Source organism: Nelumbo lutea, chromosome 8 (genome assembly GCF_056320005.1).
Source record: "Nelumbo lutea isolate HS-2025 chromosome 8, American lotus-T2T, whole genome shotgun sequence".
Lineage (NCBI taxonomy): Eukaryota > Viridiplantae > Streptophyta > Magnoliopsida > Proteales > Nelumbonaceae > Nelumbo > Nelumbo lutea.
Genome location: NC_142691.1, coordinates 50,755,636 through 50,774,251, shown reverse-complemented (window position 1 = coordinate 50,774,251; position 18,616 = coordinate 50,755,636). Strand labels below are relative to the sequence as shown.

The following is an 18,616-nucleotide window of genomic DNA, read 5'->3' as shown; positions in this document are numbered from 1 at the left end:
CACCATAAAGTTTCAACCCTAAATTCCCCCAAATGTCATTCCACAAACCAAGACTCCATTTCAAAACATCTCGTTGACCCAAATTCCTACAATATTGACCCTCTAAGATTGATTAGACATCACCAACATATCCTGTACACCTCCAAATACCCACCTATAAAATTTCATCTAAAAAAACCTTTGCTTACCCTTCCATCGCACCAATATTTCATTTTAAGGCTTTATATTGACCAAATTCCAAATCTGCCTAATCTGGGCATAGTTGACTCAATCTAACCTTATGAATCACCTCATACTACCTGAAAATCATATCCTATGAGATCTCAACCTAAAACACCTTTGTTACCCCTTAATCACTCATAGATTCCATTTCGAGGCTTTAGATTAACTAAATCAAGCTCTTTCTAGATTTGCTCGATGAGGGCTTATTTGGGCCAATTTAACATTCCAATCAGTCCAAAACCCCCAAAAACTTCACCTTGCCAATTTTCACAAAAAATACCTCCATTTTCCCTTAATCATACCAAGATTTTGTTTCAAGGCTTCAGATTGACTAAATATCAAGTCCTTTTGATCTTTGACCATTTGACCCGATCTGACTTTACCAATCATCTCAAACTACCCAAAAACCCTATATTGAAAAGTTTCATCCAAAATAGACCCAGTTTGCCCCTTGGTCGCACCTATATTCCATTCCGAGACCCCATATTAGCCGAATTAAATCTTATCCAGATCTACCCGATCTGGGCCCACTTGGCCTAATCCAACCCCACCAAACAACTCAAGACCTCCAAAAACTTCACGTTGTGAAATTTCAGTCAAACATACCCCCATTTACCCATCCACCAGGAAATATTCCATTTTTGCCAACATTGGTAGCTCACAAACACAAAAGCCCCCTTTGTTATTGAACGCACCAATCTCAATCCTCCATTTTTCTTTAACCCGAACCACCCATCATCGAACCAAACCCGGTTTGACCGAATAAACCCTTTTTGACCCGCGTGTGCAAAGCTGTCAGTCTCCCCCGAATTTTTCTTAAATTTACGAACTTGCCCCTAATTATTCTTTAAAAGGGGCCCAAGCTCTCTGGGTGGGTGGGAAAGCTGTTCCGTCCCTGCTTCACTTGTCAGCGGTGGTCCCTGCTTCACTTGTCAGCGGTGAACGAATAATGGCCAGCTTCTTTTCCCGACTCTTCCTTCTGTAGCTGGTCTCTGTCTTTCTTTTTCTTTTTTTTTTCATAAGTCTTTCCTCTTGTTCTGCGTTTTATCTCTGTATTTCTTTTCTCTGTTCTTCAATTATAGAGTAATAACTCGCGGAGTGAGGTTTGGTTTGATCTCCAATCGGATTCCGGCGATTCACTATCATTTCCGTGTATCAAGTTCCAGAGTTTTTCATCTACCTTCGTCGTCAGTCGCTGTTTGCAGCGCCAGTCAAATTCAGGCCAAAATCTCAATTAGGTCAGTCCCAGCCTGGCCAAAATCTCACTCAGGTCAGTCGCTGTTTTCATCTACCTTCTCTGTAAATTTTGGTATGAAATGATGGGTGTCGGGAGGGTCATCAGAACCGATGATGATAGCTCCACTGAATCTGTTCTCTTGAGACCTACCCAGCCTCGTCGTAACATCCCTTAGATCTCAAATGTCGCATCATGTTTTGAGTTTACAATGGATCCGTTATATAATGGACTTTTGTTTTTCTTTGTTTTCTCTATTAACGATTATGCTTCTCTGCGTTCACAACTGCGTGCGGCTCATTTCAATTTATCTTTCATTACATCCTTTGTCTGATCTATTTGAATAAATGGTCGTAGGTTTCAGATCTCTTATCGTCTTGTTATGTTGAAGGATTGTTTTCTTTTAATAAACATTATTGAGTTTACAATTCAGTTGGTCACAATCTCATAGTGTTTGTTATGTTGAAGGACCGATACGGCCATGAACCAGCTGCGAGAATATTAGTTAGAGGTTTGATTGTTTTGAAACCTAGACTGTGACAAAAGATGTTGGGGGCATATTGACCGTTAAGGCTTATTAATGCTGTAGACCAGGGAACTGTTGATGTTAAGGCCCGGTTCTGAAACCTCTTCAATCACAAAAGAGAGTATATAAACTGTTTGATAAAAAATAAAGATGATTGGAAATCTTAATAATTATAACATTTCAACAAGAAGGAAGAAGAGAGTTGGGGAGTTGTATGCAAGGTTGCTAGGCAAACAAAACAGGGGGTTTGGTGGCTAGAGCTGAAGCTATGTTAGGGGAAGATTCAGCAACCTAGAGAGAGGATTAGAAAGGAAGGGGAAGGAAAACAGATTACAGGGAGCACAGTAGTCTCCCAACAAAACCAGAATAAATCATAAAAAAATAAACATAAAATGGAAATCAGCAACAAAAATGGCATAAAAAATAAAAAAAGAACGTAATAATAAATAGTGGAGTCAAGATATTTTGAGCAGATTTGTGAGTTTGAACAGTTAGTTTGCTTTTGGGGTAAAGTGATGGGATAAGGAGGGTGAGAATAGGAAGAGTTGGAATTGGTTAATGGGTGGGGGGAGGGGGAGGGAATTAATGAATACATGTATAAATAGGATTCAATTAAAAAAATAATAATAATAAAAAAAAGAAAAAGAGTTGACATTGCAAAATAAAGTGGATGTGATAATAAGAAATATGATAAAATATAATAATAAATTTGATGTAGTAGTTTCTTTTGTTTGTTCTTGTTTCTTATTCTTATTACTATATCTTGTTTGTTTGTGCTTGTTGGTATCTCATGTGGGCCCCACCTATTGGACCGGGGAGAGGGGTGTCTAACCCCTTCCCTCTCCCATTCGAGTCTTACCCGGACTGGTGCCTTGGGCTTTGAGTCACTATTAAAACAAAGTATTTTGAAAATCACTCTCGAAGGTCCCATCACCTCCATTTCCTAAATTGATGGGTGGTGATTCCATTTCCAGCCCAAGTGGAATGTGAGCCGTTTTTCCGATGCTCACGAGTAGCTTGGATTGATCATATGGATCCTCCATGTAGTGGTAATAGCTAGGGATCCTCTATTGAGCATCCCTGCTTGACCTTATTAAACTTTCTACTTATATATGGGATTTGGGTGAGTAATTTTTTTTTCTTTGTGTGTGGTATCAAAGAGTGAAGATAGATATTTTTTTAGCAGTCAAAAAAAAAAAAAACAGGAAAAATGGGAAAATGAATGCTTTGAATTAGCCCTGCCATTTTCCTACATGCTAAGAGAGATTAGTGTAGTGAAGAAACTTGCATGATCATGTTGAGTGCCCTCTCACTTTTCATACAGACATACTACATAATTCTCTCTTGGTTTCAAAGCTGCCTCTATACATACATGTTCTCTCTTGGTTTCAAAGCTGCCTCTATACATACACGTTCTTTCTTGGTTTCAAAGTTGCCTCTATACATACATGTTCTCTCTTGGTTTCAAAGTTGCCTTTACTAAACTATGGCAACATATGATTGATAAAAAAAAAAAAAAACTATGGCAACATATGAGCTTACTGGATTCCTGTCATAAACTCATAATGGATGATGTTGTTGGTACCAATTTTGTTTTATTGTCGCACTGACGCATCTTGTTAAATCTTGTAGATTCTCAACATGGGATTAAGCAAAGTAGAAATTAACCTGAGGAGGTTGCTTGCAGCAGCACCTCAACAACAGAATCAGGCAAAGCTTATGCATGTAAGTACAAAGTGGTATAGATTTACCCTGAAACTGTTTGGATTCCACCAAGTCTACTGGGTTTCTTTATGTTTGTGTTCTATTGATTAGTTCTTGATGAGTAGACTGAGAAACTCAGGCCGGTAGGATAGCTAACAATTGATGATCATTGTTTAAAAACATGGAGGCATGAGATGAGGTGCTAGGAACTTTAGGTGTAAAAAATTATGGACTTTTAAGAAAAGCATCGAACTAATATGAGAATCATAAAACATTCATAAGAGGAGTATATTCTTATAATTTTGTGTAAGAAAAGGATATACTTGAATTATCAATTGCATAAACAAATGAGTTGAGAATATTAGGAGCTTTAGATAATGTCGTTGCATTCATACAAATAATTTAAGAACTATTAGGGAGCTCTAAATGATAATCAAAATGGATTTAAATATGCTAAAGCATTGATACGAGCACATATTTACGTGTAAGTGTATATACATATTCATACATACATACACACACACAAAATGCATCTTGTGTGTCAAGAATGTGTTTATACTTTCAGGCACGAGTGTCAAGATTCACACTTGGGTTATTTAAGCCTTGTATGCTTTTTAAAACACTACTGCTGATGTGTAGAAATGGGAAACAAGTTGGGGATTTATGAGGCAGGTAGTAGGATTTTTGATGTTGGAAGTGAGCTGGATTAGCTGGTTTAGGATTGGAACTGTGAAGCTGGATTTTTGAAGGGAAACTGGTGCTTAAGTTTGAGAGAGGGTATTGATGAAAGGAAATAAATTATAGGGCAAATTTCTTAAACTACCCCTACCGTTTAGCTAATTGACAAACTGTACCCTTACTGTTTAACTATTGTCTTAAACCAGCTCTATTGTCTCTGATAATTAACATCGTCATTAAATAATAACAGAAATGATGAAATGTTCCTTTTGCCCTTGGTCTCTTCCTCACTACCATTCATTCTCCCTTCCCTCTCTAGTTACAACGGCAAACCAAAAGAGACGGACAATGATGCAATAATCCCCTACCTCTGGCCTCTCTCTCTCTCTCTTTCTCTCCTTCTTCCCCTTTGTTCTCTCTTGTTCCCTTCCCCTGTTTCATCATTGCCATTGCAAGTGGCAGATTTAAACTCAGTAGCAGCTCCTCCTCGATCTCCCTCTCTTTCCCTTGATCCCCTATTCGTCTATTTCCCGCTTCCCGTCTCTGCCCCTGCTTCTCTCTTCCTGTTATCTTGTGTTGCTTCCCGTTCTGGCATTAGCATTGGCAGTGCCATTAAGGCTGAACTTAAACACCATTGGCCGAGTCGGGGCACGACCACTAGCGCTGCTGCAACTTCTTTTCTCTAGTTTTCCTCTATAATATCCCTAGAATAAGACAAAGGAGGCATCAATGGCATAGTTTTACATAGTTGCTAAGGTGAGCTTGGGAACTGGAGCTGTAAATTATATTGGAGGACCGTGTATTGATTAGATACCCTAGCTATTTGACACCTCACAGCCGAGCTCCAATATTTTGGTTGAAGAAAATAGGGAGGTAGCAAAGAGAAGTGTTGTCGCAAACGACGGAGAAGCAGAGTATAGCATTGAGGGCGTCACCAGTTAGGGGTGGGGGGGCCAGCCCAAGCGGTATCAAGGATATCCGGCCCGTTGGTGGCAGCAAGGACGATAACACCACTATTGCCAAAGAACCCATCCATCTCCATGAAAAGCTGGTTGGTTGTTTGCTCCCTCTCATTGTTTCCACCTCTGAGCCCAGCCCCACGCTGCCTACCCATGACACCAATTTCATCAATAAATACAATGCATGGGGCTTGGACTTGCCTTTTTGAACAAGTCCCAGACTCTTGATGCACCAACTCCTACGAACAACTAGACAAACTCCGACGCAGCACACGATAAAAACAACTCTTTAGCTTCTCCAGCAATGGCACGGGCCAAAAGGGTCTTTCCAGTTCTTAGAGGTCCGACCAAGAGAACCTCTAGGAATTTTCGCTCCAAATTGAAAAGGCTGTTGTTGGAGTCACTCTCTGAGACGGAAATGTCGACACTGTTCATGGCGAGGATGTTGATCAGATCTGGGTCGTAGGAGTGTGTGTCTTTGCAAACTTGAGAAAACTGCCACTTATTTGGATTCAAAGAGAAGTATTTGTGGTGGGGGAGAATGTTCTATTGTCTGCATCTTGTGATTGGCTTTATGTACCAGGATGATCCAAGGCTTTGTTCTTCTATGAGCACTGAATGACAGCGATAGTGTTCTTCAGAGACGAGGGTTTCTCCTTCTCCCTTTCCTTCTCTTTCTCTGTCTCTGGTGGTCTCCCTTTACACCACGTGAAAATGCTTCTTATCGGGAGCCGCAAATTGGGTGCTGGCAAATCCGCTTGTTGTCATTGCTGCAAAATTGGGTTTTGACGAACAAGGAGGGAGAGGGAAAGGGATGAAGGGTAAAATTGGGTTTAAAAAAATTTATTCGTCACGTGGTGTCACGTGTACAGGTTTTGATGGAACATTAATGGATGCTAATGGCAGGGATAGAGCTAGTCAGTTGTCAAAAACAGTAGGGGTGGTTTAAGACAATAGTTAAACAGTAGGGTACAATTTATCAATTAGCTAAATAGTAGGGGCAGTTTAAGAAATTTGCCCAAAATTATAATACATGATGTAAAGGGATCAATAAACACAGAATTTTGAAAGATGGAGACGAACTTCATATCGACAAATAGATGGAGAAAGATGCTGTAAGTGGAGAAGAAGAATTTCTTACTGGAAGAAACAGGTGGATTAGCGATTAAGATCAAGGAAAACACTTTGGTGTTTCTTAACATGGAGGCGATAGTGTGGTCGAAAGGCTTTATCAACAGCATTCTCTTTGGAGTTACAGTAACTAGTTGGAAGGGTGAGTTTAGCATGCAAGGGAAGAACATGCCAGTATGCTTATCATCTTTTGTTCAAGAAATTTCTTTTATATTGATTAAAACATAATTGTCTCAGTTTAAGACCATGGATGCATACTTTCGTACTTTGTTTGGTTTTATTTTTAAATATCTTGATCTTATTGCATTTCTTATCTTTTATAGAGGTCACGTTGAACTAAATCCTTTTACTTCCTGATTCATGTAATTCAATTTTGCAGTATGTTGCAACTTTACGGGAACAACTGGAACAACTTTCTGAAGAGACTACTCCAGAAGGCTTACCAAGGTTTGCCTTACTTATTTTCTAGTCTTTCTTATTTTAGGAGCCAAGAGTGAAAATTAGAAATTCCTGGAATTTTAAATATTTTTTGATTGTTAATATAAAGTGGTACTGGAATGGAAGGTGCGAACCAGCTGGTTGGTAATGTCTCCTGCTGGTCGTAGCGGAGACTTGGGATTGAATCCCGCCTGCACCTAGGTAAGTTGGGGGGGTTATGGGTTGGGGGATGGGTACCCCCCCCATTATTTAGCCCTTCAAAAGATAAAAAAAAAAGTCGTATTGAAAGAATGGAATGGTGAAACTTATCAAAAAAAAAAAAGAGAATGGAATGGTGAAACAGTATTGATGCCAATTCCATTTAGTTGGGGCAAGGCTTAGATGATGATTTTTATTCTTTTAATATGTAACAGAAAACTTTTATTAAAATGAAAAAAAGAGATGTACAACTGATGATTAGACCAGCTACAGCAGTACCTAGACTAGGCAGATCCAGCCCATCGTATTTTACATTTTGTTCTCTGCCTAATCCTTTAATAGTTTTTTGTTTATATTATATCAATCACCCACTGTTTCTATCAATCCCTAAAATAATTGCTCTCTACTAGTTTAATCATCCCTATTATCTTTTTCTTGATTGGATTGGATTTGAGGGGCTATCTCCTCAGTTCAACAGTCCAGTGAACTTGCCTTTTTTGGATTGTCACCTGCTATCACCCTTTATCTAGATGATTTGTTGATTGGGTATTGACCGCTTCAATCTTCTGTTATTATTTGCATTTTGTTATCAAGTTTTGATCTGTATTGGTAGGACATCTGCCTTGTTCTCTTCTTTGGTTTTCTTGAATCTTTCTGCTGAAATGGCTTTGGAAAAAAAACATTCTGAATGTGAAGTTTGATGGGATTAATTATACCTATTGGAAGTTCCACTTTTAGTTCTTCATTGAAGGGAATGGTCTTTGGGGGTATGTTGATGGCACAACAAAGCAACCTGATGAATCTACTTCTAAGGGTCTGAAACAATAGAAGATTGACAATGCAAAATTTGTATCTTGGCTTCTTAGTTCAATCAAAATTGACATTGCCATTGCCATTCTGATGTGAAGCTTCCTGGACTGCTAATGAGATGTTTTTTTTGATAAGTAATGCTAATGAGATGTCTGCCCATATTGAAAGGTGTATCAACAGTCTGACATGTACTGTCAATATCAAATCAAGTCAAATTTTTCTTAAAATCTGGGTGAAAAGAAAATACAAGAATACCATACTGTTTTTGTGAACTTGTGGATAGAGTATGAGCTAGTTCATATGGGTCACTCAACTTTTTCTTGGTACATTAAAGCTATGAAAGAACACTTTGACAGGAGAAAGATAATGCATTTCTTAATGATTATGAGACCAGGGTACGAAGTTATAAGATCAAAAACCCTTAATAGGATACCTCACCAACTCTTGACTCGGTTGGGATAATTCTCAGAGAAGAAACTATATTGATTACACAGTCTGCTATTGGTGTGAAACCAAATTCTGGATTAGAGGTAGCTTTTTTGATGAACAGGTCAAAGCCAAAAGACTTGTCTTGAGTACAGTGCTACGAATTTTAGGAGTACGGGCATGTTGTCTCATATTGTTGGTAGAAAGAACTTTTGTACTTATTGTAAGTAGCAAGGGCATATAATAGTTGAATGTTCTACTTGGCCAGCTAAGTTAAATGGTTTGGGCCCTAAGAAGAATCAGCATAAGGCTTACCAGACAATGAAAGAAGTATCAGATAAAGGGACTGTTGGTTCTTCTGCAGGAAAGGATGAGAATTCTGGGACTCTTATAGAAGAAAAAATGGGACAGCTAGTATCTTCAGGGATTTGGTCTACGTTTTCATCCATTGGCCTCTTTTGGTGAGTCATCCTATTATTTTTTGATCAGTAGAAAGTTTATTTTACTGAAGTAGTATAAGTGAGGACAATACTATTTGATGACAAAATGTCATTCCAAATGTCAAAGCCAATTTACAAAGAAGCCCAAAACAAATGTTGCCTTGGATATATTTTTTGAGAAATAAATCTGATGTTTTCCAACCTTAAATCCTTCTTGGCTAAGATCAGAAATCAATATGATACTAGTATTGGGGTTTTCCATTCAGACTCAGGGGGTGAGTATTTTGATGCAGACTTTCAAACTTTCTTGATAGACAATGGAATTCAATCACAGAGATCTTGTCTTGGTACTCCACAACAAAACGGAGTGGCAGAGTGCAAGAACAAACACATTTTGAGTATTGTCAATACCTTGATTAATAATTCACATGCTCTTACTTCCTTTTAGGTGGAGGCTAACACTACTGTTTACCTTGTCAACCTTTTTCCTTCTTTTGTTTTTCATAATGCTTCTCCCTTCTAAAGCTTATTCCATTGTTCATTTGACTTCTTTGTACTTCACATGTTTTTGATTGTGTGCTTTGTTCATCTTTCACTTCATGAGTGCAGCAAACTCATCCCCTAGTTAATAATGTATGCCTTTGTTGGATATAACCCTGACCATAAAGATTTCCTTTGTTATGACCCTTGTTCCCATCAGATTTGTGTCTTATAGTGTTATTTTCCTTGAGATATTTTTTTCTTTGCTCACATTGTTAAACTTTCTGCTACTTCTATTTTAGTGCTACATTCATTTTTTTGGCCCCTAAATTTACTCCTGGTGGAGGGGTGGCCATCGAAAATTTTATTAATTATGTACGAAAAACCCAAGCCTAAGATGGGGGGACATAAAAACCTTACCCCTCGAGAGAAAAACTAATTACATTAAAATCCGTCCTAACTATATTGTAATTACAAAGAGAAAAAGGAATGGATCTTGTCTAAGATAAAAAATGCAAAAAAACTAGCTTTCTTCGAAAGCCAATCCGCCACCCTATTAGCCTCCCTGAAGATATGTACAACCCAAACATCCATAGTTTGGTAATATTGTTGTAGCTTTGTTTGCCAGTTCTAGAGTTTCCAAGGGAGAGAGAAAGCACCCTTTACAATTTTTGCTGGAATTTGAGAATCTGTTTCCACAATCACCTTCAAAATTCCAAAGATCTTGCTATTAGGTGTCTCTGTTATGGGCCCGGGAATAGGATCTCGTCACGGGTCGGTCCACGGGGAAAACCTCCTGTTTTCCCTTGTTCCTCCCTGCTCTTGATGAACCTATCTTGGTGCCCTAATGGTGATTTGTCCAAGAGATCACCTAACTCTCCTTTGCTCTCTTTCTTGACTGAAATTTTCGATAATTTTATTCAATATTCTCAACTCCTTAAATAGGAGATTACAAGAGATAAGAGTCCTACTTTTAGGAAGACTCCTTGCTAATTAGGAAGACTCCCTACTAATCTATCCTACTGAACTGATAAGATAAGATAAGATAAGACTCCCTTAATCTATCCTACTGATAAGATAAGATAAGACTCCCTACTAATCCATACTACTGAACTGATAAGATAAGAACACTGAATAGATAAGACTCCTACTAATCTCTACCACTGAAAGCAGATAAGGTAAGAATATTGAATAGATAAGATAGGATGAGAACACTAAATTGCTGCTGCCGAGAACACTAAATTACTGCTGCTGCTGCCGGTGTCTACATCATTACTCCCCTCCTAGACTATGAGCTTGTCCTCAAGCTCGAATTCAGGATGGGTGTCTTGAAACACAGTCAAAGGAATCCCGGATAGGTGGAATGATTTTGCCCTCCTAGATCGGGTTCCAATGAAGAGGGTTCATCCTCAGACAGCTATAGTGAGATATCAAGATTTGACCATGCGTAGCTGCATTCTTTGCCACGGCCAACTGCAGCCTTAAGGTACTTCTGAGATGTCTTGAACTGTAGAGTACAAAGATTGTGAAGGCCAAGCTGGTGCCACTGAACCGCATCATTTGGATCCTCTTCTATTGCATGCTTTAGTGTGTACAAAGCTCGCTCTTCCACTTCCGTCAAATCATTATGTCCAGTTCCAAACGTTGCTGTAATTTCATGCTGAGCCTTGTGAACCATGGCAAGTCCTGCCCATGCTATCCGAAGCTCAATTGTTGCAGAGTCCCCTTCTCTGAGTATTGAAGCCATTTCATTCACAGCCCATGAAAGTTGTTTAGTGGGATCTTGAGACCTTTCTGCATCCTTGATACGATGAAGCGGAACAACATATCGAGTTGACATACAATTAGGCTCCAATTTTGCTGCCTTCTCCAGGCACTTTCCAGCACTTCTATGATCACCAGCCACATAGTATGCATTAGCAAGATTAACCCAGATATGTGCAGCCCTAGGATCTGATTTGACTGCAGCTAACAAACACTCTTTTGCAACATTTGCAGCCGCAACATGAGGCATACAAGCTCTTTCACCAGCGATGATGACCTTGGAGTAGTTGCTCTTATTCTTCTTTGAACTCTCGTGGATGGAATCCTCGACGACACCGGATTCCTGCTTAATCGGAACATTCTAGGTGTTGCTAACCTGCGCTAGGGCAATGACCTACTGCTCGTCGGACGATTCTGCCATGTCTGGTCAGCGGACGGTTGTGGTTGCAGCCCCTTCTGGGTTCCTTTCCTTGCTGGAAAAGTACAACTCCATCAAGCGCCTTAATTCTCGGACGTCGTCCTTGACATCAATTGCTCAAAGTCACCCATGACGCCTTGCTCTGATACCAAATTGTTATGGGCCCGGGAATAGGATCTCGTCACGGGTCGGACCATGGGGAAAACCTCCTGTTTTCCCTTGTTTCTCCCTGCTCTTGGTGAACCTATCTTGGTGCCCTAATGGTGATTTGTCCAAGAGATCACCTAACTCTCCTTTGCTCTCTTTCTTGACTGAAGTTTTCAATGATTTTATTCAATATTCTCAGCTCCTTAAATAGGAGATTACAAGAGATAAGAGTCCTACTTTTAGGAAGACTCCCTACTAATCTATCCTATTGAACTGATAAGATAAGATAAGATAAGACTCCCTACTAATCCATACTACTGAACTGATAAGATAAGAACACTGAATAGATAAGACTCCTACTAATCCCTACTACTGAAAGCAGATAAGGTAAGAATACTGAATAGATAAGATAGGATGAAAACACTAAATTGCTGCTGCCGAGAACACTAAATTACTGCTGCTGCTGCTGGCGTCCACATCAGTCTCCTTGTGGTATGACAGATCTGAAATCACTAGGAACAGGTTCACCATCTGCAAACATTAGTTCCTCCCCTTTCGATAGCTATGCCTGTTATTGATCCTCTAATCCTCCATTACACCATTCATCTTGTATTTATCATCCTCCTTATCACTATGGTTTTCCTTCAAACTATATCTCTCTTTTAGTTGTTTTGTCTACCACAAATTCATAGTTTTCAAGGCGCCAAGGTGAGGCTAGGTGACTGGGGGGCGCCTTGTCGCCTAGTTGCCTAGGCGATGGATTTTTTATGTTAAAAACATAGATCCTAGGGTAGTTCCCTAGGTACCATAACCATATTTCTTTAATAATTATTCACGATTTTCATAAGAAAAGTATAAATTCCATATTAAAGTATAGAAAATCAACATATTCATGAGAAGAAAAGGAAGAAGGAAAATAAAATTCAAAAAATATAGGGGCTGAACCCTTATTTTTGTTATAAGAAAAGAAGATAAAAAGTATTAGTAGTAGTAGTAGTAGAAGAAGAAGAAGAAGAAGAAGTAGAAGAATATATGGAAGAGGAAAATGTGCTGATTAGATAAAGTTTTTAGTTCTTCCTTACTTATTGGTTCAGGTTTCTAAGTCTTTGAAGGTTCAATACAGCATTTAGCAATGTTTGTGTTGATTAAACTCTAATAAATAAGAAAATAATAAAAAGAAATTAGTATATAAACATACAAAATGATTATTATAGTTTAATAATGTTTATTTTATAATTATAATCTCAAAAAGGAATGAATAAAAAAGTATTTTATAGTAGGAAGTAGAAAACTGTTAGGCGATTAGGCAAGGCGAGCCTCAAAGGGCGCCTTGTCACTTAGGCGTCGCCTTGACAACTATGCACAGATATTCTCAGATCTCACTGGTAGACTACCGCTGTTCCGTATTGGAAGAAAGCTGGATACTAAGCTCCAAGCCTTTATTGATAATGACAAATGAGATATTGTTCCTGCCCCCTCGTTTGTTTCTCTAATTGGTAGAGGATGGTTGTATTCTATAAAGCTTAATTTTGATGGGAGCCTTGATAGATATAAGGCTCGTTTGGTGGCACAGGGGTACAAACAGGAATGCAACATAAGTTAAGAGGAGACATTTTTCCTCATAACTAAGATGATTACCATTTGCTTTCTTTTGTCCATTTCTACATCTAGACATTGGGACATCCATCAGATGGATGTCAAGAATGCCTTCTTAAATCTGGATGTTGGGCATCTCTAGGATATTATGATAGTTCTCCCATGGTGTGTCACCTTAAGAAGTCTTTGTATGGTCTCAAGCAAGCCCCTAGGGTATATGGTTTGAGAAGTTTTTCGCAGTGGTCACAGATGCTGGATTCTTTCAAAGTTGTTCTGATTATTCCCTATTTATTTTGACATCCCAAGGAATTACTTTGTTGCTCTTATATGTAGATTACATCCTTATTACCAGCGATAGCCTTCACTTTCAACCATATTTGTTCTCTTAGGCCACCCACAAAGCAGCCTAGAAGAGCCTTTTTTGGCCACCCTTGGACTTGGACCACCAACTATTCCAATTCAACTTGATAGTCATGAATGGTTCTAGTTTGCCTCAGCTTCGCTAGGCTTTTGTCATAATCCTCAAATACAGAGGATCCAAAATGTATGCATAACTCATCAGTAAGTGACCAAGACAACCATCCTATACCACTGATACCAAGTGTTGAGTGGACCGATTTATGTTTAGTTTGTTTTCTTTTAAATTAAGAAGTAGTTGGGCCTTGGGCCCATTAGTTTTTTATTTTTAAAAGAATTGTAAGTATTTAGTTTGAGTTGCTGCCCTACTAGGGGCATCTTTGTAATATCTCATATTTAAGTTAATTATAAATAGAACGAGGGGCTGGTGGCTAGGGATATGCATCACTATCTTAGTCAACCTTCTTCTCATTTTCTTTCCTTTCCTTTGTCTATTGCTGAAACCCCCAACTTTCTCCTCTTCCTTTCACAAGAAGCTTGGCCGAATCAGCACATAAGGCTTTCTACTTGGTATCAGAGCAGGTTGAAGGTTCTTGAAGAGATTCACTCCTGCAGCCCTAGATCGGCTGACTGCATGGAGATTTAAGAGGCTAATCGAAGCTCTCAGGTAAGCCCGGTTTTTGGATTTTCTTGATGGATCTGTATTCCCTATAGCTGGTCTAGGGTTTTTCATCAGAATCAGGAAAAACTGGAGAAAGGGGAAGAGTCCTGATTTTGTTGGACTCTTCAATTTTGACCTAGGTAGTGGCACCCTAATTTTTTAGGGTTCCTCTAGGTTTTTTGTAAGGGGCGATTCAAGTTCCATGTGGTTTGGAGGCTTCTAGAGAGGGCGGTTGCTTTTTCTCTCTTCTCCCATCCCACAGAAAAGGAATCTTTTGTGGAAAGAAAGTCCAGGACACCAAAGGAGTGTTGTTGGTTCCAGAAGGTATTCTGTTTGTTCTTGTTGCATTTTTTGGTTGTTTTCTGTACCTCTTTTGAGACACATGGAGGGACAGAGTTGAATATAAGCCCGAGAATGAAATGAGACCATTGGAAGGAGGTGCTGGAGACCCCTTCGGAGCTGGGACCATTAATACAATTAGGTTGGATGGTACAAACTACTTGGAATGGTCCCAATTTGCAAAGATGGCCATTGGGGCTCGTGGAAAATTGGGGTATATTACTGGTGAAGAGGTGAAATCCGAAATTGGCAACTCCCGGTGGGTTTAGGAAAATTATATGGTAATGACATGGTTTTGTAATTCTATGTTGCCACATATAAGTGGAAATTTTTTATGGGCAAACACTGCTAAGGAGATATGGGATGGGGTTGCAGAAACCTATTCACAAAGGGAGAATGTTGCTAGGGCTTATCAACTGAGAAATCAAATTATTGCCACAAGGCAGGGAGATAGATCTGTTGCAACCTATTTTTCAGTCCTTAAGACCTTGTGGCAGGAGATCAATTATCTAGAGACCTTTGCTTGGCAGGAGATCAAAGACATTTAGAGAAGTATAGGGTGTTCAAATTCCTTGCTGGCCTTAACCTTGAGTATGACATTGCACGACTACATCTTTCTAGGGATAGTGTCACTCTCTCCCAAGCATATGCCTTTGTGTCAGGAGAGGAGTGTAGGAGGGATATAATGATGAAAAATCTCAGTTTTGATCAGTTTGCTATGGTAAGTGCCGTGAAATCTAAACAGAATGGCAATGAACACAAAAAGGAAGACAAAAGGGACTTGGTCTGTGACTACTGTAAGAAGCCTAAGCATACAAGAGATACTTGTTGGAAGCTTCACCCACATCTTGTGCCGACCAGATTGAAGAATAAGAAAGGAAATGTGCACATGACTGTTACTGGTGATACTCTGGCCCCCCTACTACAACTGTTTTGGAGTTTGTTGCAGCTACTGTAGTAAGGGCCGAGCTTGAGAGGTTTGGGTTACTTCTTAATCAGAGGGATACAACTAGTTCCAGTTCAGCCGTAAGCGGACAATAGGGTACAGGTATCACAGGTGGAGCTCACTCTACCTCCTTTGCCCACACAGGTAGTTCACATGTCACTGCAAACTATGTTTCTGCTTCAGGTAAGGAGAGATCTCCTTGGATTATAGACTCTGGAGCCTCAGAGCATATAACCCATTGCTCCACTATTTTCTCCTCTTATCAGCTCTGTTCTAGCAGAGATAGGGTCTCCACAGCTGATGGATCCCATGTTCCTATTGTTGGGAAGGGATCTATCAAGATTAATGATTCTATTTGTTTACCCTCTGTCCTCCATGTTCCTAGATTGAGCACTAATTTGTTATCTCTTAGTAGTTTGACTAAGAATCTGAACTGCTCAGTAATTTTTTCTCCTGGATGCTGTATTTTGTAGGATCTGGATTCAAAGAGGACGATTGGGAGTGGTCGTGAAGTGAATGGAATCTACCTCCTGGATGCTCCTCATCTTCACCAAAGCCATCATGTTTGCAGAAACAGTGAGCCAAAATCTGTGGGTCAGATTATGCTTTGGCACAACCGTCTGGGTCATTTATCCTTTTCTTCTTTGAGTTGTTTGTTTCCAAAACTGTTTGAGTTTGTGAATCCGTCAAGTTTGAAGTGTGAGGGTTGTGAATTTGGAAAGCATTGTAGACACTCTTTTAAACCTAGTAATAAAAGATGTTCTTCTCCCTTTGATGTTATTTATTCGGATGTGTGAGGCTCTTATCATGTTCCCTCTATGGGCGGCTATCGCTGTTTTCTCTTGTTTGTGGATGATTTCTCTCGATATTCCTGGATTTACCTGATGAAATCACGCGATGAAGTACCATCCTTGGTGAGGCAATTCCACTAGATGGTACTAACACAGTTTGGGTCGAGAATAAAGATGTTCAGATCTGACAATGCTAGGGAATATTTTGAGAGGCATCTTGCCTTATATCTGTTGGAGTATGGTGTTGTCCATCAGAGTAGTTGCTCCTATAGTCCACAGTAGAATGGTGTTGTAGAGAGGAAGAACAGACACATTGTTGAGACGGCAAGAAGCATGATGATCACAGCCACAGTTCTGGTTCGTTTTTGGGGTGATGCAGTTCTCACGATAGTATATCTGATTAACAGGGTGCCCTCTCGTGTACCCGGATTTAGGACCCCATTCAGTCTTCTTTTTCCTCAGGGGGAGATGTTTCATATTAGTCTAAGGGTGTTTGGATGTGTCTGCTTTGCACATATTCTTGGCCCTTACCGTTCGAAGCTTGATCTCAAGGCAAAGAAATGTGTTTTCCTTGGATATGCAGAGTATCAGAAAGGGTACTGCTGCTATGATCTAGTCTCTGGGAACCGGTATGTTACTATGGATGTTACCTTTTTTGAATCTACGTACTTCTTCTCAAAGGATCCTTCTTAGGGGGAGTGTTTTGGGGAAGTAAGTTAGCAGTCTATCCCTCTCCCAGTTCCAGTCCCTGTGTCTACTCCTATGCTTGACCACCACCTGATGTCACCCACCTTGCCATCTCCTTTACGTTCCATTTCATAGTATTACTCATGGTAGAGACTCCATAAGGCGGTTGATTCCACTATAGCAGAACTCACACCACTTTCTGTCGATCTCTTGGAGACTCCAGATTCGGATGATACGGATTCAGGTATTCCTCTTGATCCCACTACTATTTCAGTTCCCATTGATTCTACTGACACTGTTACAGATAACCTTGATCTCCCTAGTGCTCTTAGAAAAGGGAAGAGAAAGTGCACTGCTCATTGTATCTCACAATACTTATCCTACAGTGGACTTTCTCCTTCCTACCGTGCTTTTCTCTCTTCTCTTGATTCAGTGTCAATACCCAAGGGTGTTAGTGAGGCTCTCTCCAAATCTGAGTGGAAGACAACTATGCAGGAAGAGATGGGGGCTTTGATTAAGAATCAGACATGGGAGATTGTGGACCTACCAGAAGGCAAGGAGACAGTTGGATGCAGATGGGTTTACACAGTAAAGTATAAGGCAGATGGAAGTATAGAGAGGTACAAGGCAAGACTTGTTGCAAAAGGGTACACACAGACCTATGGCATTGATTATCTAGAGACATTTGTGCCAGTTGCAAAGATGACCTCTGTTCGGATACTCCTTTCTCTTGCTGCCTCATACTCTTGGCCCTTGTTTCAACTGGATGTAAAAAATGCTTTCCTAAATGGGGATCTGCAAGAAGAGGTGTATATGGATCTTCCAGCTGGTTTTTATGATAATGCTGAAAAGGGAAAGGTATGCAAGCTGAAGAAGTCACTATATGGCTTGAAACGATCTCCCAGAGCATGGTTTGATAGATTCAGAAAGGCCTTGATTGTTTTTGGCTACACAAACTCAATCTGATCACACATTGTTTGTGAAGTGCAGGGGATCTTTGGTGTCAATCCTAATTGTTTATGTGGATGACATTGTTGTCACTGGGAATGATCTGAGTGAGATTGATAGTTTGAAGAGGAACCTGCATAAGGAATTTGAGATTAAGGATCTTGGAGAACTAAGATACTTAGGCATCGAAGTTGCAAGATCGAAACATGGAATTTTTATCTCTCAAATGTAGTATGTCTTGGACCTTATCCAAGAGACAGGGAAGCTTGGAACAAAGGCAGCTAGCACCCCCATTGATCAGAACCATAGAATCAATGCATCAGAAGGTGAACCAGTGAAGGACATTGGGAGATACCAAAGACTTGTGAGTCGGCTACTATACTTGTGTATGACAAGACCAGACATCTCCTATGCAGTAAGTGTAGTGAGTCAATACATGCATGCTCTACCAGACCAGCACTGGAAGGCAGTTGACAGGATCCTTGTTTATTTGAAGGGACATCCAGGCAGAGGCATATTGTTTACTGATCATGGACAGTTGAAGCTAGAGACCTATACAGATGCGGATTGGGCAGGATGCCTTGATGACAGAAGATCAACTTCAGGAGTGTGCACCCTAGTTGGGGGTAACCTAGTCTCATGGAAGAGTAAAAAACAAACAGTTCTGGCAAGACCAAGTGCAGAAGCAGAATATAGAGCCATGGCACATGGAGTTT

General features: G+C 39.9%; 1 protein-coding gene across 7 annotated transcripts in view; it reads left to right on the top strand.

The window, feature by feature from the left end:
* Positions 1–1,094: 1,094 nt before the first annotated feature.
* LOC148844125 (uncharacterized) overlaps positions 1,095–18,616 on the top strand; it is a 53,541-nt gene continuing 36,019 nt past the window's right edge. For 4 of the 7 annotated variants that reach the window (XR_016103286.1, XR_016103284.1, XM_088957895.1 and 1 more), the window contains exons 1-4: positions 1,095–1,210; positions 1,305–1,492; positions 3,615–3,707; positions 6,834–6,901. Coding sequence is in view for 4 of the 7 variants with exons in the window: in XM_088957895.1 (XP_088814021.1) it covers positions 3,624–3,707; positions 6,834–6,901 (152 nt within the window). In the remaining 3 variants the exon portion in view is untranslated. The remainder of the gene's footprint in view (positions 1,211–1,304; positions 1,493–3,614; positions 3,708–6,833; positions 6,902–18,616) is intronic. The other 3 variants (XM_088957896.1, XM_088957894.1, XR_016103285.1) reach the window with 3 other exon arrangements.